Below are 17,642 nucleotides of genomic sequence, written 5' to 3'. Positions count from 1 at the left end.
GTTTCAAGGACTAGCTTTCATTTTCTGCCCACTAACCAGACTTAACCATTTATTTAAAAAGTTGAATTTTAATGAATTGTGAAACTGCCAGGAAATTGCTGCAGTGGTTGCAACCAAATAACTTCCAGCATTTTACTGAAGGAACTGGCAATCAGATTTACATATGAAAATGGAGGATCATAAATTTATTTCCAGGGCTGAAAAGATGTTCCATTTAAACCAAAACATATGTTCCAGAACAAGTTAAGAAAACAGCAAGTTGATACCCAGCGAGGTAGATAAAGTCCCTTGGCTCATTCCTCACTTACTTGCTCATAATCTCTTAAACTGTAAGGTTGGAAGAAATCTTAGAGTTCATCGACTCTCACCTTTAGCTGGTGCTTCTTAAGGGGGGGGGGGGATACAACCCACAGCACCCTAGGCTAGTTTGAGTCCTTGGTTATCCAGGCTTTGGGGAACCACTGCAGTCACAGATAAAGCTCACTATTTCCCCTGACAGCTAATTTACTTTTTAGTAATTCTGAAAGTTAGAACTTTACTATTTTTAACTCTGAGGTTTATCTTAGCCTCTACAGTCTCACACAAAAATTAAAATATAATATATAAGCAGAATAAAATGTTAAAGTCTCATCTGTTTTCTACAAAGTCATTCAACAACTATGGCCTGAGGGTCCACTATAGCCTCTAAGGACACAAAGGTAAAAATACTTTCAGAAACACAACAATAAAACAACAGAACAACACAATGGTATATTATTCAATTTTCTTTCTCTTACAAATATTTATTGAAGGCCTATTATTTATCACATATTGAACTATACATAAGGAATAAAATGGTCATTAATACAGCGTTGATCACTGCCCTCAAGGAGTTTAAAGGCCAGAGGAAAGGACAAACAGGCTATTAACAGAGAATGCTAAACAGTAATCTATTATGGGGCCTACTAACACAAACACCTGCAATTTTGTACCCAAGTTTTCTCTTCCATAATCAAAACAAACATTTAGATGCAAAGATACTCAAAGAAACTGGGGGAAAAAAAACACTTTAGTAGGGGTGATTTTAGATGCCTTGCTAAATATATTCTTATACACACTGGTTGCTTTGTCAGTATTTACATCCGGACAATCAGTTTGAAAATACACAACTCTTACAGAACCCTGTAAGTATGTAACCTAATATTTTTTTTAGAACAGAGGACCAAAAATATAAACATAGCACCGTTCCTAATTTGGGCTTCTAGAACCCTATAGAATTAATTCTTTGTAAGCTGGCATTACTTCTGAAGTCTTTGAAAAGACAAAAGAAATGTGGATAATTTTCCAAACTACAGTTCCAAGATAAAGTTCTACATGCATTAGGTGCTGAAGATACACAGATCTTCAGTCTGGAAGAAGATGACACGCTATCAAGTCATTCCATTTACAGCAGAGTTAGTACTACCAGGGCAGAGATACCTGCAAAGTATAATTGGAACCAAAATAATGGCATTCCTCCCAGTAAGGGAGAAAGGTGGGGAATTTCACAGAGGTGGCATCAAGATCCTGAGTGATAAAGAATTATCAGAATAGAAGAAAGTATCCAGGTGGCAGTCGGATGTACTCTTATTTAGTTTTTATAAGATACAACCTTCCCAGAACAGCAGACCAGTGCCTCTCAAATGATATAAATAATTATCTGAACCAATAAAATAATGATGACAACCTACTATCTAGAGAAAGACTCCTCCACTCAAGAAGCAATTCAAGGGATGCAGAAAAGTCCTCCCAGACAAAAAGAATTAGGTGTAGCCCCACATTTTTGGTTTGCCAAGGCTGATTTTTAATCAGCTCTAAACAAATGAGGAGGAAACTAGTCCATTGTTAATTAGCAGGAAAGACCTAAAAGACAGCAATCAGTTTGAACAAGAGTGTAATTAAGAGAAGTAAACTTAGCAAGTGTACTTAATTTGAAGTTTACAAAACTCTCCTTCAATTTGGAGAACCAAAAAGAGACGGAGAAAGTAAATTTTTGTCTTGAATAAGGGACCTGGGCTTAGGAAAGAAAGTCAGTAGCCTCATTTGGTAAGGAAATCTAAGGTTCAAGCCAATTCTTCTCCTAAAATTTCAACAAGAGCCAATGCAGTGCACTGAACTAACATTTGTGATGCTTACAGACTAGCATTCACCAGAAAACCTGCCCAAATGTGACTTCAAGTACCAATACTTCTTTGTGAAACAAACTTGACAAATAGCCCATGTCATTCTACAGTTAGAAGCTGTGTGAGTTTAAGCACTGTATGAGACTAATTCTCCCTATCTGAAAATTGAAGCTAGTAATATCTACTTCATGGGATTTTTGTAACGTAAAGCATGTCAAGTTCTTAGCACAAGGCTGGCACCTAATTGTAAAAAACACCCAAAAAAAATGTATTAATCATACCATCTTTCTGGACAGGGGTACTGCAGATCTATGATCTATAAAATGAGACCCTTCAGCGGTTTGGTTTATCTCAGAAAGCCTCCTCCCCCAAACATGTCCCCCTGGGACCATCTTCCCACCCATAATGCATCTGTGCATCTCAAGATATGCTGAAGCCTAATTTTATTCTTATAATAGGTGTTGGGGTTCCTCAAGGTCATTAGAGAAAGAGAAGGCACTTGGGAAGTCCATTTAACTGTGAGTAAAATTTGCACTGTTAACAAAATAAAACAAGTAAGTCCTAAAAGCAGTCTGAAAAAATCATTTCAACAGAAGAGTTTTCAAAAGAGAAAATAAGAAAGAAATGTGTGTTGCATATTGTTCCTTTTATTCAAAGGCTGAATGGTGAAGCCACCTAAGACTTCCAGATTTTTTTTCTTTTTCCTGCTTGGTCTTTGGTTGTTCACATTCCAAAATGGCAGTTGCTGCTTTCCAAGGAAGTGTTCAGGAGGGCAGCTGCCTTGGAGGTAGGTTACCAGGACTCCTTTGTATGTTACATGCACATAAAGACTCCAGAAGGGACTGTAGCTGCTAGAGGCCTCTGCTAGCTGTTAGAGGTAGGTAGGTCCACTGCCGTATGCTGCTCGGCCTCTTGCCTCTTAGCCCCAAAGTCTGTTTTTGGCTGTGGTTTTAAAAGAGGCCCTCAATAGATGCTCTATTTAATAACTAAAAGACAACAAAAACTAGAGTTACAAGCCAACAAGGATCATACTGTCTCTTAAAAATTTAAACATATTAATTTCTTTAAGTGAAAAAAAAAAATACTAGTATTTAGTATTTCAGATGCTGGTATTTTTTAATGCTATTTAAGACGTTCACAAAAAGCCGCCATTCTCAAAAGCTGAATGCTTAAGCAATACATATCGTGCATGCAGCCAACATGCTCAAGAAGCACATGCAGATGCATTTTAAATTAAATGCTACCAAATAAGCCTAATATAGTTTTGAAATGTAGTTAATAAAGAGGCTAATCTAGCAACCGAGACATAATAACATGTATACCTTACAAATTCTAAACGTAGGCTTAATGCTACTTTGATCAATATTTCTAGGTACAAGGCTATTTATCCCATTTACAGAGCAAATACTAGGGTCAATCTTTTCTGCTGGTAGAAGCATCTCCCTAATAAGGAGAAAGAATGAAAGTTTTAAGACAGAATTTTGTAAACTGCATTCTGAGAATACCTTAAATTTTTGTGAGGAAATAATGGTAAACTTATTTTAGAAAACCTTCCTATTATATACCTCCCTCCTCAGCTACCACCATACAGTATATTAAAGATTTTGAGAAGTTCTGAAAGGAAACTATTTAATGCAGTCTACACTTATTCAACTACCAGAAATAAATTCAGAAGAAAGAGCTTATTGGTTTCAGCTCTAAGTTTCACTTTGATGTGTTATTAGTGGCTGCCTAGAACAACCTTTAAAGCTTAACAAGATGAAGTGATACAACTTATGAGCAATTCCTTCCTGGCACATGTGTGGGCCACCGCTGGCCCATTAAACAGTTTGAAAAACGCTGATACAGTATAAGGCTATGGTGCTTTCAACACTTGCCCCAGTTCCCTTTTTCATATCTCACTTCCTTACTTAAGAGCTAAGTAAAAGAGGAAGGGAAAGGGGAAAATTTGTTATATGAAATGTAAGGGAGGGTAAGTCCCTATCAACTTTTTCTCTCTAACCACCCATTTTTCCATCAAAATTTTAGACATCTAAATTTATGGATCCAGAGAGAGCAATGATTAAAACATCTATTCTGAAAATGTGAGGAGAATGTACAGAGTGAAAAAGATCCTCTTAGCCCTAGTCAATAGTCTGTTCTGAGAAGGAACCAGTTTAAAAAAAGATAGGTGATGTCTCAAAGGGATGACTGACAGGTACGTCAATTTCTCTGGAAGAGCCACCTTCTCTACTGGAAGACAACTAAAATGCCATGGTTCACATGGGTCCCTCTTGAGTCTTTTTAGAAAAGAATGAGCAACCTCAGGCAGCATAGCTACTTCAAGGATGTGAACTGAATTTGAGCCAACCTTTCCTTAACTGGGTCTTTATCTTTTTGGTTTCACGTCCACTTACATTATGAGCATCATGCTTGAGAAAGCTAATTTGATGTGTGCAAACAGAACATACTAATATGAAAATAGTGCAGGCAGATAAGAAGTAGCAAATAAGCAGGCTCAAGCAAGAAATCTATAAGAAAACCGTAATCTCTCTGTTCTCCATCTTCCTCTCCCTGATGAGTAAACAAACATTAATTTGCATAAGCCACCAAGGAGGAGGGAAGCTTGCTTTTAATAAGAAAGTTAAAAATATTTCAATGGAGCTCACCCAGTTTGTTCCTCAGATGTGGCATATCATATATCCCCACAGTTCCCAGTTGCATGAAAAACTGACTGATAAAATCAGTGACATCCTACGAAGGGTTTACAATGGAAAACTGAGTCATTACGTTGAGATAAGCAACATCATGAAAGAAAACAAATAGCTAGACATGTGTTAAGTGCTTAACTTCTGATTCTTTTCCTCAATTTAAACACTTTTAAAAGTAAACAAGTTATTTTTTAAAAAAAAGACAAACTCATCTTGATGTGTTGAATCTATATTAAAACAGGTAAATCTATCCCAATAACAAATATTCTGAAAGTTTGTTATATCTTAAAAATGAACCCAGAAGGCACAACAGAAAAATCGCACGAGACTCCCAAATCCTTTACTGTAGGAACACATGATTCACATTTCTAACTGTTGTGACAAGCTTGAAATTTGTTAAGTCACTAGCACACAAAATGGGTAAATAAATCCTCTGGTATGGATTTCCCAACATACTGTTCTTGTTTTGAGTACCAACCTGCTTTAGAAATACTCACGGTAGTGTTTTTAGCTTATAGTTCTACTAAGACTGGTAGGTCCCAAAAAAAAAACTCAATTAGAAATCAGTGAAGTCTGCTTAACTATCCCCAAATTCAGTTTTCAGCCTAATGAGTCTAGTTTCCCTTCTATGCATCTTCTTCAGCCCTTGAGTAGCTTAATGTTCAAAATAAAATCTGAGTTCATTCGCTAATGCCCTCTTTTACAGCCTCAGAGAAAGTAAAATGAGAAACAGTAAAAGGTTAGAAAGCTTATTCAACTTGAGGGTATTCTTTGAAGCTGAGTTTGTCTCATACCACTTCCTTCCTTGGCAATTCGGTAGAGGATGGTGTAGAGGAGCTTTATACATGCTCATGGTAAAAAAATGAACAAATTCCACAGAAGTGTAAAGAAGAAAAAAACAATCGCTTACCCACCCATCACAAAGTCAGCCATAATCAAACATCCTTTATATTGTTTTGTTACATTGTGTGTTTCTATATAAGAAGTTGGTTGTTTTTCATCTGCAGGTACTTTTAAAGGGTGCAAATTTATTGGAGTGTGCCAATTATAATCAAATGGTAATGCTATTAAAATTTGATAGTCTTAGAAACTGGCTTGTGCAGATAGTCTTTTATTTTGGCCAGCGCATTATTTTAAAGGAAAACTGAATCTGAATGTCTTTAGGAAAGTTTCCATTTTGCCATAGGTTGAATAACTCCTTATTGTTTTACAAAAGTTGTTTTAAATGCTTAGGTATCTGCCTGGGTGAGCCCTAAATTCACTTGAGTTTGTAACCCCGCCAAAGTTTTCTGATAACTGAATCTATGCTGGAAGTTGAGTAGAAAAAAAGTGTCTTTCAAAAATATAAACCTAGTGCTTCCTGCCTAACTCAAACTATGTATAAATTTCAAGCTAGATAAAAGCTTGAAGTCCTATGCAAAAAAAAAAAAAAAAAAAAAAATCATCCTCACTCCACTCCGAATTTCTTAAGCAGTTAAAACCAAGGAAAAAAGGTCGAAGAACCTCAATTCATGAAAACTTCTACTTATTTTCCAGGTGAGGCCTGAATAAGTAGAACTTAATAAAAGCAAGTTCCTAGCAATAAAAGTGGTGTCACAACTGCTCCAAAGTTGGAATGCAGGGAGAATGATGTGGAAGCTGTCTGTTCTGTTGAGCTGCAGGCTGATCTGGGGGAACAGAAGGCAGAGCAGGAACCTAATAGAATACCTTGCATGTAACACCCGCTCAGCAAACCAGCAGGAACAACTCTAAGAAACAACCTCATGAAAGCCTATCTGAAGAGGGCAAAAGGAAACAAGTGGTAGGGTCTGGTATGAGTTAAGGGAGACACCTGGAAATCCAACTGATTTGTAGAATAACAGTGGAGGGTATAAATGGCAAAAATTTGTCAGATATTTCAGCAATAGCAGGAGGTTTAGCGGATTATGGTGTAGTTTACATAAGACACCTAAACTTGAATAGTAAAACACTGCTTATTTTTGATAATTTTTCTTTTTTAAAAATAAATTATTTTTCATTGAAAAGATACTTCTAAAGTCTGTAGAAAAAAAATCTCGCATGCTTTATTCATTAAATAGGTGAGTTCTCTTGCGCTACACACCCAGCATGGATTCCCCAGAACCACTGTAGGAAATACCCTGAGGCTTACGGTAAAATCCAGCAAGCCTTTTATGTTAATAAGTATCACTCCAAAAGTGTTTGACTGCCCTATTATGTAAAGTCAACTCCACTTTATCATTTTTCTTAAACTTGTTAAACTCTGCTACTCCCCATTACTTTTTCAGTTGGATTTGCTAAAAGAACATGGCATTTTATCACTCTGCAAAATATGTTTATCTGGAACTACTTGATTGTGTTCAGAGAAATTTTAAAATCAAGTATCTTGTGTATGTTCTGCTCTGCTTATTGAAATTATGATCCTTATCACATGATCTAACTACTGACCAGAGTGGCTGATTTTTTAGGAGGAAAAGAAAACATGGTCCTGATAATGGTTCTGGTCAAATGGACACTTTAAAAAATACACTGAAATCAGTAGCAGAAGAACACTCTTCTACTTTTATTCCTAATAAGAGAATGCTGTCCAGAAGCATATGATCAGGTAGGGTTCTACCCTACAACAGTGTATACACTGACTCTTCCCACATATGGTTGAGAACACTTACAACTTCATTGGGCTTTAAAAAGCCTTTATTGACCTGCAACTAATGTTCTGAGGCTACAGAAAAATACCAAATTTGCTTATACTGTGATTTAAAGAGAAACAGAGTTGACCCTTGAATAAAGGAACAATGCAGGGTTTGGGGCACCAACCCTCCAAGTAGTTGAAAACCCACCTATAACTTATAGTCAGCCCTCAATATACGGGTTTCCACATCTAAGGAATCAACCAACCTTGGATCCCCATTTGCAGATTCAACTAACCTCAGATTGTGTATATATTTACTATAGTATTTACTATTGAAAAAAAAATCTCTGTATAAGTGGACCTACGCGGTTCAAACCTGTGTTGTTCAAGGGTCAACTGTACAAAGAAGTGTTCCGATTCCTCATTCAGCTACCAGCCATTCCCTCTGTCCCCACCATCTCCGGACTCCTATTCAAGCTGAGAGCAGACAGACTGATGGGAAAATATTACCGGAGGGAAACTGCCCTTGCCTGTTTCTGATTATGTCTCAGGTAATTAATGGTGTCATTAGAAGTTCCACCACCAGTTTCTCCAATTCTACAGAAGTGAAGAATGAAAAGTCTTCTAAGCCAAATGGGTAAAACTATTCACTCATCTATTTATATACTACACCCTATCTTGTACTTAAGTAATTTATGCAACCTATTTCTCAACTGAATTCTACTTCTTTTTCATGTTTTAAATAAATATCGCTTACCTATTTTGTATCAACAAAAGGAGAAGGGGAAGGGAATGGTAGGGAAAAGGAGGGGCAAGAGGAAGAAGTGGAGGAAGGAGGAAGGTACATGGTAACAACTGTCTTGAATATTTCTTTCCTTGTGCCTCAATTCCATAGGCAATTCACTCCCACCTGAAGGCAAAGAACTTTTGAAGGACTGTAACAGAGTACCTACAAGAGGTCTACAAAGCCCCAGGCTCATCAATATGCAGACCAAGAATTATATTCAGATGGAATCACATTTATTGCATACACACTACAATTTTTAAAACTCATACAGATACTGCTATGATTTTTAAAAATACATAGTATCTAGGAGTGATATTCAAAAATATTTAATAACTGGTCAAGCATGGGCTTCAACTAATAAAATAGACTGCTGGCCCTCAATGGCCAGCATGGATGGATTGGTTCCCACCAGCTGAATATCAGACAGCCAATCCAGGTGAGGGGAGACAACTTTTCCCATCTCTCTTTTCTTTTTTCAATTAAGAAGGGGTCCTCGTAGTTAAAAAAAAAAAAAAAGTATTGGGCATTACTATTCTAAGAAATTTGGTTGGCTCAGATGTTAACAACATATCCTAGTTAGTGATTAAGCCACAACCCACATGAGTAATCACAATAAATTTAGAAATTAGTCTTTTGCTGGTGCTTTGTCTTTCATAATCTTTAACAGAATCATTCCCTCACCTTCCCACAAATTCCTGTAATTGGCCAACTCTTACCAGATGTTTTAAAGGCTACTGACACTAACCCATGAAAAATTGTCTTTACTTATACTTTATTTAGAATAAGAAGTAGCTAGGGCTTCTCTGGTGGCGCAGTGGTTGAGAATCTGCCTGCCAATGCAGGGGACACGGGTTCGAGCCCCGGTCTGGGAAGATCCCACATGCCGCGGAGCAACTAGGCCTGTGAGCCACAATTACTGAGCCTGCGCATCTGGAGCCCGTGCTCTGCAACAAGAGAAGCCGCGACAGTGAGAGGCCCACGCACGGCGATGAAGAGAGGCCCCCGCTTGCGGCAACTAGAGAAAGCCCTCGCACAGAAACGAAGACCCAACACACCCAAAAATAAATAAAAAAAAAAAAAAAAAAAAAGAAATAGCTAGTCTCAGGTTTGCATATTCAATTTAGTTAAACCATTTAATACCCTGCTAATAGGAAACGTTCCAACTTCAGATGGATATCGGGGATGGACTGCAATTTGTGCTCAACTATTTTACCCTAGAGTGTGTCTGCAATTAGAAGCAATGTGTAAGACCTTAAGAATGGACAATAGTTCTTCCCTAGTGAGAGAAGAAAACAAGCTGCGCTGGCTAGGCTACCTTTTGCTTTAATTAGCCCAACGAGTAACTCCAAGGCTCTCCATCTCTGTCCCACTTTAGTCAAATAAATTATTCACATAAATATATTTAGTACATTATACTACTTCAGTGAGTCATTTAGGTCAATTTCTCAAAGCTAACAAACGATGATAAGAGGGACAGTATAATAACCTCAAGATAATAATAAAAACCCTATCTTTCCAACAGATTCGGTACAAAGCCAAGTGACTAAGGCAACAATTAGAAATAAAGATGTAGTAATAAAGAAAATAAAGAATTTAGTCATACTTACCAAAATGTAAATTTAAATAGAGATGGATCATACATACTCAAATATAGATCATGTGTGTTTTTTTTTAAACCTACTGAAGTCATAATTTTAAATAAAGTGTCAAAATTACACCATCTAATTTCTCTTCAGAAAATTGGTATCAATTCTGGTTATCTTCTTAATCTAAAATTAAAATACTGAGGGTCTCCTCATTAGAAGAAGCTTCAGTTATCAAATCATTGAAAATATGAATGTATATTCCAACAACACTAACCTTAAAAAAGGCAAACCACTTGTAGTCATTCAACACAATCTCAAAGCCTTGATTGTAAACGATGGTGAAATGGCCAGAATTGCCAAAGCTATCATATGCCGTATCCAACTTCTTAAGGTGCACCACTACTTTTTTTTCTGGTGGTCCTAAAGAAAAGAAAATGCACAACAAAGGAAAATTATGTGGACTTCAATGGGAGGTAAAAGCTCCTCTATAATTTCCATTATTTTTAAGCTGCTTTCCTTTCATGCTACTGAATGTGGGTGGATCTGGCTTGTGAATATATCAGAGTCCCCGTTTTGTTGCCTCCCTCTGTATAATCCCAGAGGGGTCTCAGGCAAGAATGTGAAGCAAAGGCTCAAAAGATATGTCCAAGTAGCCCAGCAGGCAGAGAGACCCCAAAAAGTACAGCCACTACCTTCCCAGAGCATCCAAACACTGAAGAAATTTTTCCACTGAAGAAAAGGAGAAATGGGGTATGTTGAAAATGACCAGCAGAAATGAGAAGGCAAAATGGTAATCAAAAAGTGGAAATATAAAAAGACTTGCTACCAGATCATAAGAACAAAGGAAATGATCTCTTCAGAGAAGAAATGGGATATCTTTCTTCTAAATGGCTCTACAGTTCAGAACCTCGGAATCTGAATCCTTTCAAAGTATTCAGCAAACTCAAGGTTTTTATCCTATACAGCTAATTTGTGCTGAATGGGACTAAACTTTTAACCTTCAGAAAATGGGGACTCAGATCTGTGAGTGTCTTTAATTGATTAGATTAAGGTCAAAGGTATGGAATATAGGCAGAGGCTGCCTGAAAAGGGTTCTGCTGTGTCCAATCTGGAGGTTTCCACACTTTGGACAATTTTTCCATGTTTCAGATTAATGCTCAGAAATAGGAGATTCCATGTGACAGAACACTGCAAATCCTCATCTCCCGTCTGCTTTGGATCTCCAAGTTCAACTTTTAAAAGAGAAAATGGTTATAATGCCCAGTACTATGAAATGCCACACAGTCATTTGGAGTTGGACAGTTGAGTAAGTCTGTTTAGTGACAGATGACCTGGCAGTCTCTGTTCTGTTAACAAGGAAATTGCAGTTGAGAGCATCACTCATTCTGCACAAGCCACAGTGTGGTAAAGGTTTGGGCAGAACGAGAGTGCCTCTCCTGACCCAAGATTGTGTGTTTTTTCTTCTCCCTTCACTAAATTCTTTGTCCTTGGGATAGCCATGTTATCTGAGGGCATATGGAATGTTCCAGAGTGTTCAAACACTAGATATTTATTGAGAGCCTTCCATGAGCTAGGCACTGTGCTTGGCTCTGGGCATTTCAAAATATAATTATTGGCCAAAGAGGTATAAAAAAAAAAACAAAAAACTTTTATATACTACTGAGACAGGGTGGGACCTGGGACCCTTTGCTGAAGTGCTGCAAAGCTTGCACCTGGACAAACCTCCTCCAGCAACAAAATACAAAGAAATTATATGGGACTGAAAATAACTGCGTGCATGCACAGTTGGGCCCCATTATGGACAAAAAGATACAAAAAAGCAAAAAACCTAACTGCCACTTCTGAAGAGCCCTGAGCAAAAACTGGGTGTCCGGAGCAAACACTGGGTATTGAGCATGCCCCCTGCACTCAACACCCCCAGAGGGGTGGGCAAACAACCCAAGCCACCCCTCCCCCACACCAATGGACACACCCCCTACCCTCACCCCATATAAGGTACAAGCTTGTTATTTGTTCTCACTAGCCCTGCTGCAGCAGGGGCCCAATAAAGCCTTGCCTGAATTTCTTGTCTGGCCTGTAGTCAATTTCTGATTGGCGAAGGCCAAGAACCCTGGTGGGTATCACTACCCCCCCTGCAATACATGAAACTGTCCACATCAAAATCTCTGGGCTTCAGGGCTCTTTCCCACAACCTAATAAAAGAAAACTTTAAAAGCTATATTCTCAAGAGTCTTTGAGCTCATTTTTCACTGGCACAATAAAATACTGCAGATGGGATGGGGAGATAAGATTGCACGGTCTCAACTCTCTTACAAACCAAACAAACCCAAAAACAAGAAACGGAAATCAAGGGGGGAAAAAAAAAGTTCTTGCAAATAGTGTTGGGGGCCCGGGAATAACCAAGACCAAGTGAAGTGAGACGCTCTCAGCAGCTCCACGTTGACGTCGCTGCCCTGGAGCAGGAGAGGGCACGCCCCCCATGGACCCCAAGTCCAGCCAGGACCTCCCGGCCTCCCGCTAGCGGGGGCGCTGCGAGGAGAAGGGCTCAGGGACCGAAGGGAAGGAGCCCCGGGTAGGCACAGGGAGGAAGCGGGTCCAAGGGCGCCGGCGGCTTACCCATAACCGAGCAGTTGACCTCGCGCTGAGAACCGCTGCGGCCCACGTGGAAGACCCAGGTGCCCAGCAGGTCAGGATAGGTGCAGTTGACAGGAGTGTCGCAGTGCACGTTGCTAGCGCGGATGAGGAGCAGCAGGAGGGCGGCGAGCGGCGAGCCGGGCCAGGGACCCATGCTGGCAAGGCCCTTAGGAAAAGTGGGGAAGGGACGCGAGCCAAAGCACTGCAGGCGGGGACTGAGGCCACCGCTGCTGTGCTCGTGCCTTAAAATAGAGGTGCAGGAAACCAGCAACCCGGCGTGGGGGCGGGGTCTCGGGGCCGCGGTGGGCTGGGCGCCTGCCAGTGGCGCCGCCCCTTAGGTGGGGGCCTCTGGAGAGCGCGCCCGTCACCTGGCGGCCGTCGGACCTCAGGCCCAGAGAGCCCAGCACCAGGTTCAGTTGCCAAGGGACACCTCCAAAGAGGACTGCTGAGCCACAGGTGGTCCGTGCGCGCCCCAGACTGCGCTCCTTCGCTCCTTGAGAAGTAACGGAGAGAGAGAGAGACTAAGAGAAAAGAGGAAGAGAGACAGAGACAGAAAGGTGAGGGGGAGGGGAGGCTAAATGTCAGCGAGAGACCGAGAGAAGCGAGGTGAGGGAGGCGGGGGGGGGGGGGGGGAGGAGGGAGGGGGGACTGAAGGTGGGAAAAAGGCCCAGAGAGAGAGCGACCTAACTAGTGGAGCTTTCTTTTACTTGCTTATCTTTCCCACTTCGTCCTCAGTTAACTTTTATTCTCAGAACTATTTTACGTGCGACCCCGAGCCAGCCCAGCTGTTTGAGAACTGCTTTTCCTTCCGTTTTCCAAAACTTTCACTTCCTTTTGTTTCCTGGGTTTTGTCGGTTTCCTGTTAATGTTGTTTGCCTGTTATCCACAGGGGAATTCAGTTGTAGTGCAAACTTGCAGTTTTTGTGTATTAGGATTTTTTTCCGCCTGCTAACGTTATAGGGTTTAGTTGCGCGCACGCGCGCACACAAACACGCACAGGCACTAAAGCCCTTGTTTTGCAGCTGAAAAGCAGGCGGCCCAGAGAGAGGAAGCAAGTCGCCCAGGGTGAGGAAGGGAGCTGGTGGGAGAATGCTGGTCTTATGAGCAGGTTGCAGGGTGCCAGTCTGATCGCCAGTAATTATAAGGTAGCACTATTTCCAGGTGCCTCCTCGTTCAGTTTAATTATCATCCTTTTCTGTGAGAGCTCCTCTGTCTTTCCTGGCTGTTGTTGGAAGTTGGGGCTCCTTTTGTGCACAGAGCCTTTTAGGTGTCAGGCCCTGTGCAACATCAAGGACAAGTGATGAACAAGACAGACTTTTCTGTGCCCCTGCCCTCTAGGGCACGTACATTTTGCCCTCAAAACACTGGTTACAAATAAATACTTGGATGTCCACCTTCTCCACCAGATTGTAAGCATTCGAAGGGAGCAAGTCCACATTATTCACCTTTGTCTTCCAAATTCTGACTTGAAAATACTTAGGAAGTGTCCTGGGGTGTTAAAATAAATGTACTTAATAGCCTTATCTTGGTTTCTAGGCTCGAAAGCCAATTTTGATTTGGCAAAAGGAGTTTCCCTTGAAAGCTCATAAATGAAAATGCTCTCTAATGTAGTCACAGACTGCAAAGGCAAGGGTGGAGCCAACACCCTACTTCTAGGTTTTATTCCCCGTTACTTAGGATGAAAAGCTGAAGCATATAATTAAACTAGCACACTTACTGTTTAGAGATAAACTGACAGAGTAACATTGCCTTCCTAATCTCTGGGAAAATGTGTCATTGGTTGTTAAAACGTTAAAACTTTCACTAGATCATCAATTTTGAAGAGCTGAACAGTCAAGTTGGAAATTTCTTTGACGGCATGATCAAAGTAGCACAAACAATTGTGAAGAAAGTTGAAAACACATCTCTATTCAATGACTAAATATAATCGAAAAGGATCTTGGAGGCCTCTTAATCTAATAGATTCATTTTACTATTGGGAAATGAAGATCCAGAGATAATGTAATAACTTGATGAATGTCACATTGCCAGTTACTGAGATTTAGGAATAAACCTGAGGTACTTTGAATTTCAATTTAGTTTATTTCCACTAATCTAATAATTTCCAAACTATTACTAGCCCTCTCTCCATTAGCAGGGAGAAAAATTAGTGATTCTCAAATTGATCAGACCTAAAGTTTTATTTTTATAACAAATATTTTACAGAGACCTTTTGGTATTTTGAAATGAAATTCATATATGTTACTTGCTTAAAAATAAAAAGAAAATACCAAATAATGCGAAAGACAAATAAAAAGATATTCAAAAAAAATAAAAACAGAAAAAAACCTCACTGATAAGACCATGAAAAGTAAGAAAAAAAGGTATAAATATTGAGAAAAAAGATATTTTAGGTAAAGTTCTAATACAAACGCATGTATTTCATTATCTAAAATGCTCATGTATGAATGTACTGGAAAATAGCATGAGACATTCAGATACTTGCACTTTATGTCTCTATGTAAAATTGTAGAATCACAATAAAATTGACAGGTACCTTTCTTCTGAGAACAGAAATTCTTTCACTGAGCTATAACTCAAATACCCCATAATCTAATGGATTCATTTTACTCTTGGGAAATGAAGATCCAGAGATAATAATAACTTGATGAATGTCACAGTTGCCTTATCAGATGGTCATTCAAATATCATACCTCCATTATTCATGCTAGAAAACTCTTGGTCAAGTTCCCAGCAGAACAAAGTACCTTCCTGTTGATTTATCTAGAAGTTGCATTCCTAAAAATTTGGTATATTTAAAATGATATAAAAGTCAGTTTATATGCAAACCAGATTTTGGTACTAGTCTCAGATCATTATAAGTAGGTTTATAAAGAAGCAGCATTGCTTAGCAGTCGTTCTCAAACTGTGGTCCCAGGACCAAAAGGACCAGCAGCATATGCATCTCCTTGGAATTTGCTAGAAATGCAAATTCCTGACCCCCACCCCATACCTACTGAATCAGGTCCCTGCAATCTATGTTTTAACAATCTCCTTTCAGAGGATCCTGACACAGCTACAGCTTAAGAATCCCTGGCTTAGAGATGAACAGCAAGGACTTGTGTCACACTGCCTAAGTTTGAAGCATGGCTTTGCTACTCACCAGCTATTTGATCTTGAGGAAGTTATTTTACTTCTTTTTGTGCCTTGGTTTTCTCATCTATAACATGTGCATAATTGTTATAGACCTATGACTACCTCCTCCAGTTTTGAGAAGACTAAATGAGTTCATACAGATTCTACAGAGAACTGACTGACTACATTTATTATTGTGTATCTTTCTACTAGAAAACTATCCTTATTAGTTAGACAGTAGATTCCAAATCCTGTTCTCCTTTGTAATCCTAGCACCCTGAATAATTTCTGGCACACTGTAAGTTCTCATATATCTGTTGAATGAATGAATAGTATCATGGACATAAATACTTCTGTATTTCATGGTGTTTGGCAAAGAGCATCATGATTCCCATATTCCCTGCCTTGTGAATAAGTTTGAAAGCCACTGTTCAGGAATGTATATCAAAACAAAGAAGGATCAAAGAAATAGAGAAAAAATTTGACATATCAATGTAGAATGCCATTTGGTATTGTATACACCTCTGTCATTGGTAGTCAGAATAACAACCATAATAATTTCATTTATTTAGGACTTTACATTTTACCAAGGTAATTCACATATATCATCTCATTTAATTATTACACAATTGTGTGAGAAAGAGAGCACCACTTGTTCAGGTCTTGTGATGCCCCAAGTACTGTACTTTGTTTCTGTCCTTCTGATCTCCTAGGCAGATGTCAAAACTCTCTCTTCTGTGACCTCATGTTCCTGAGTTCACAATTCACTGTAATTATTTGACTGCCTTTTCCACTAGAGTCCATGCTTCTTGACAGCAGGACTATATTATTTTTGTACCTCAAGGTTTTTGTCAGAGTTAGCCAGTAGCCAATACTTACTCATTCATCCTCTCAATAAAATTTATGAAAGAAAGGAAGGAAGGCGGGAAGATAAGTGGGAAGGAAGCTCATCGTCATTTGCACAGTACATTCACATATTATGTCCATTTGATAGTAATCTCCCAGATAGTATTACTCTCATTTTACAGATAAGAAAACTGGAGCTCAGAAAGGATAAGTGACTTTTCTGTGGTCAAACTGCTATGAAGTATAGATCTGATAACCAAAAAAGGCTTCTGTTTTTAAGTTAGATTGTTAGAATGGAATTAAGCAAGTGAAGCTTTGTCTGCTTCTTGATAGAGTCAGATATAAAATTAAGAGAAAGAAAAGTTCTACAGAAGATACATGTTGAGGCAGCTGTGAAACTAGGAATTACTGAGATAATCTCTACTATTTGATCCCTTTCTCACTTCATTATTTCCTTCTGTTAAATGAACAATGAGGACTTCTCTGGTGGCACAGCGGTTAAGAATCTGCCTGCCAATGCAGGGGACGTGGGTTTGATCCCTGGTCCGGGAAGATCCCACATGCCACGGAGCAACTAAGCCCTTGCACCACAACTACTGAGCCTATGCTCTGGAGCCCGCACGCCACAACTACTGAGCCCGCGCACCACAACTACTGAAGCCTGCACACCCTAGAGCCTGCACACTGCAACTACTGAGCCCACATGCCACAACTACTGAAGCCCGCGTGCTCTAGGGCCCACGTGCTGCAACTACTGAGCCCGTGTGCTGCAACTACTGAAGCCCACGCACCTAGAGCCTGTGCTCCTCAACAAGAGAAGCCCACACACCGCAACGAAAAGTAGCCCCCACTCTCCGCAACTAGAGAAAGCCTGCGCGCAGCGATGAAGACCCAGCGCAGCCAAAAATAAAATTAAATAAATAAATAAATAAAAGAAGAAATGTGTATTTAAAAATTAAAAAATAAATAAACCATGTTTTTGAAATGAAAATTTTGAGAAGCATTACTTTTTACTGATACACCAGGATTATCCTATAGGTCACACAGAGTAAGAGCAACCTAAAGAGCCAATGAACTTAACGAATGTCTCTACTTTGCTCTTTTTTCACCAACACCACTCTGGTCCAATAGGCTATCATTTCTTGCTAGTCGACCAAAATTACCTTCTAATTTCATACACTTTTTCTTGAATTCAATGTAAAAGCCAGGAACCTA

The 17,642-nt window shown here is 39.5% G+C and overlaps 1 protein-coding gene and 1 long non-coding RNA gene across 2 annotated transcripts in view; one reads left to right on the top strand and one right to left on the bottom strand.

The window, feature by feature from the left end:
• CTSC (cathepsin C) overlaps nucleotides 1-12,735 on the bottom strand; it is a 40,449-nt gene extending 27,714 nt beyond the window's left edge. The window contains exons 1-2 of the mRNA XM_061204047.1: nucleotides 12,450-12,735; nucleotides 10,108-10,253 (exon numbers count right to left, since the gene is read on the bottom strand). Coding sequence (XP_061060030.1) covers nucleotides 10,108-10,253; nucleotides 12,450-12,621 — 318 coding nt within the window. The 5' untranslated portion in view covers nucleotides 12,622-12,735. The remainder of the gene's footprint in view (nucleotides 1-10,107; nucleotides 10,254-12,449) is intronic.
• A 62-nt stretch (nucleotides 12,736-12,797) lies between these two features.
• On the top strand, nucleotides 12,798-17,418 carry LOC133100119 (uncharacterized). Its single transcript, XR_009702391.1, has 2 exons — nucleotides 12,798-13,024; nucleotides 16,904-17,418. It is a non-coding gene; the product is annotated as an uncharacterized LOC133100119 (long non-coding RNA).
• The last annotated feature ends 224 nt before the right edge of the window (nucleotides 17,419-17,642 follow it).

Source organism: Eubalaena glacialis, chromosome 10, assembly GCF_028564815.1.
Source record: "Eubalaena glacialis isolate mEubGla1 chromosome 10, mEubGla1.1.hap2.+ XY, whole genome shotgun sequence".
Lineage (NCBI taxonomy): Eukaryota > Metazoa > Chordata > Mammalia > Artiodactyla > Balaenidae > Eubalaena > Eubalaena glacialis.
The sequence above is the reverse complement of the archived record's forward strand: the minus strand, read 5'-3'. Positions and strand labels throughout refer to the sequence as shown.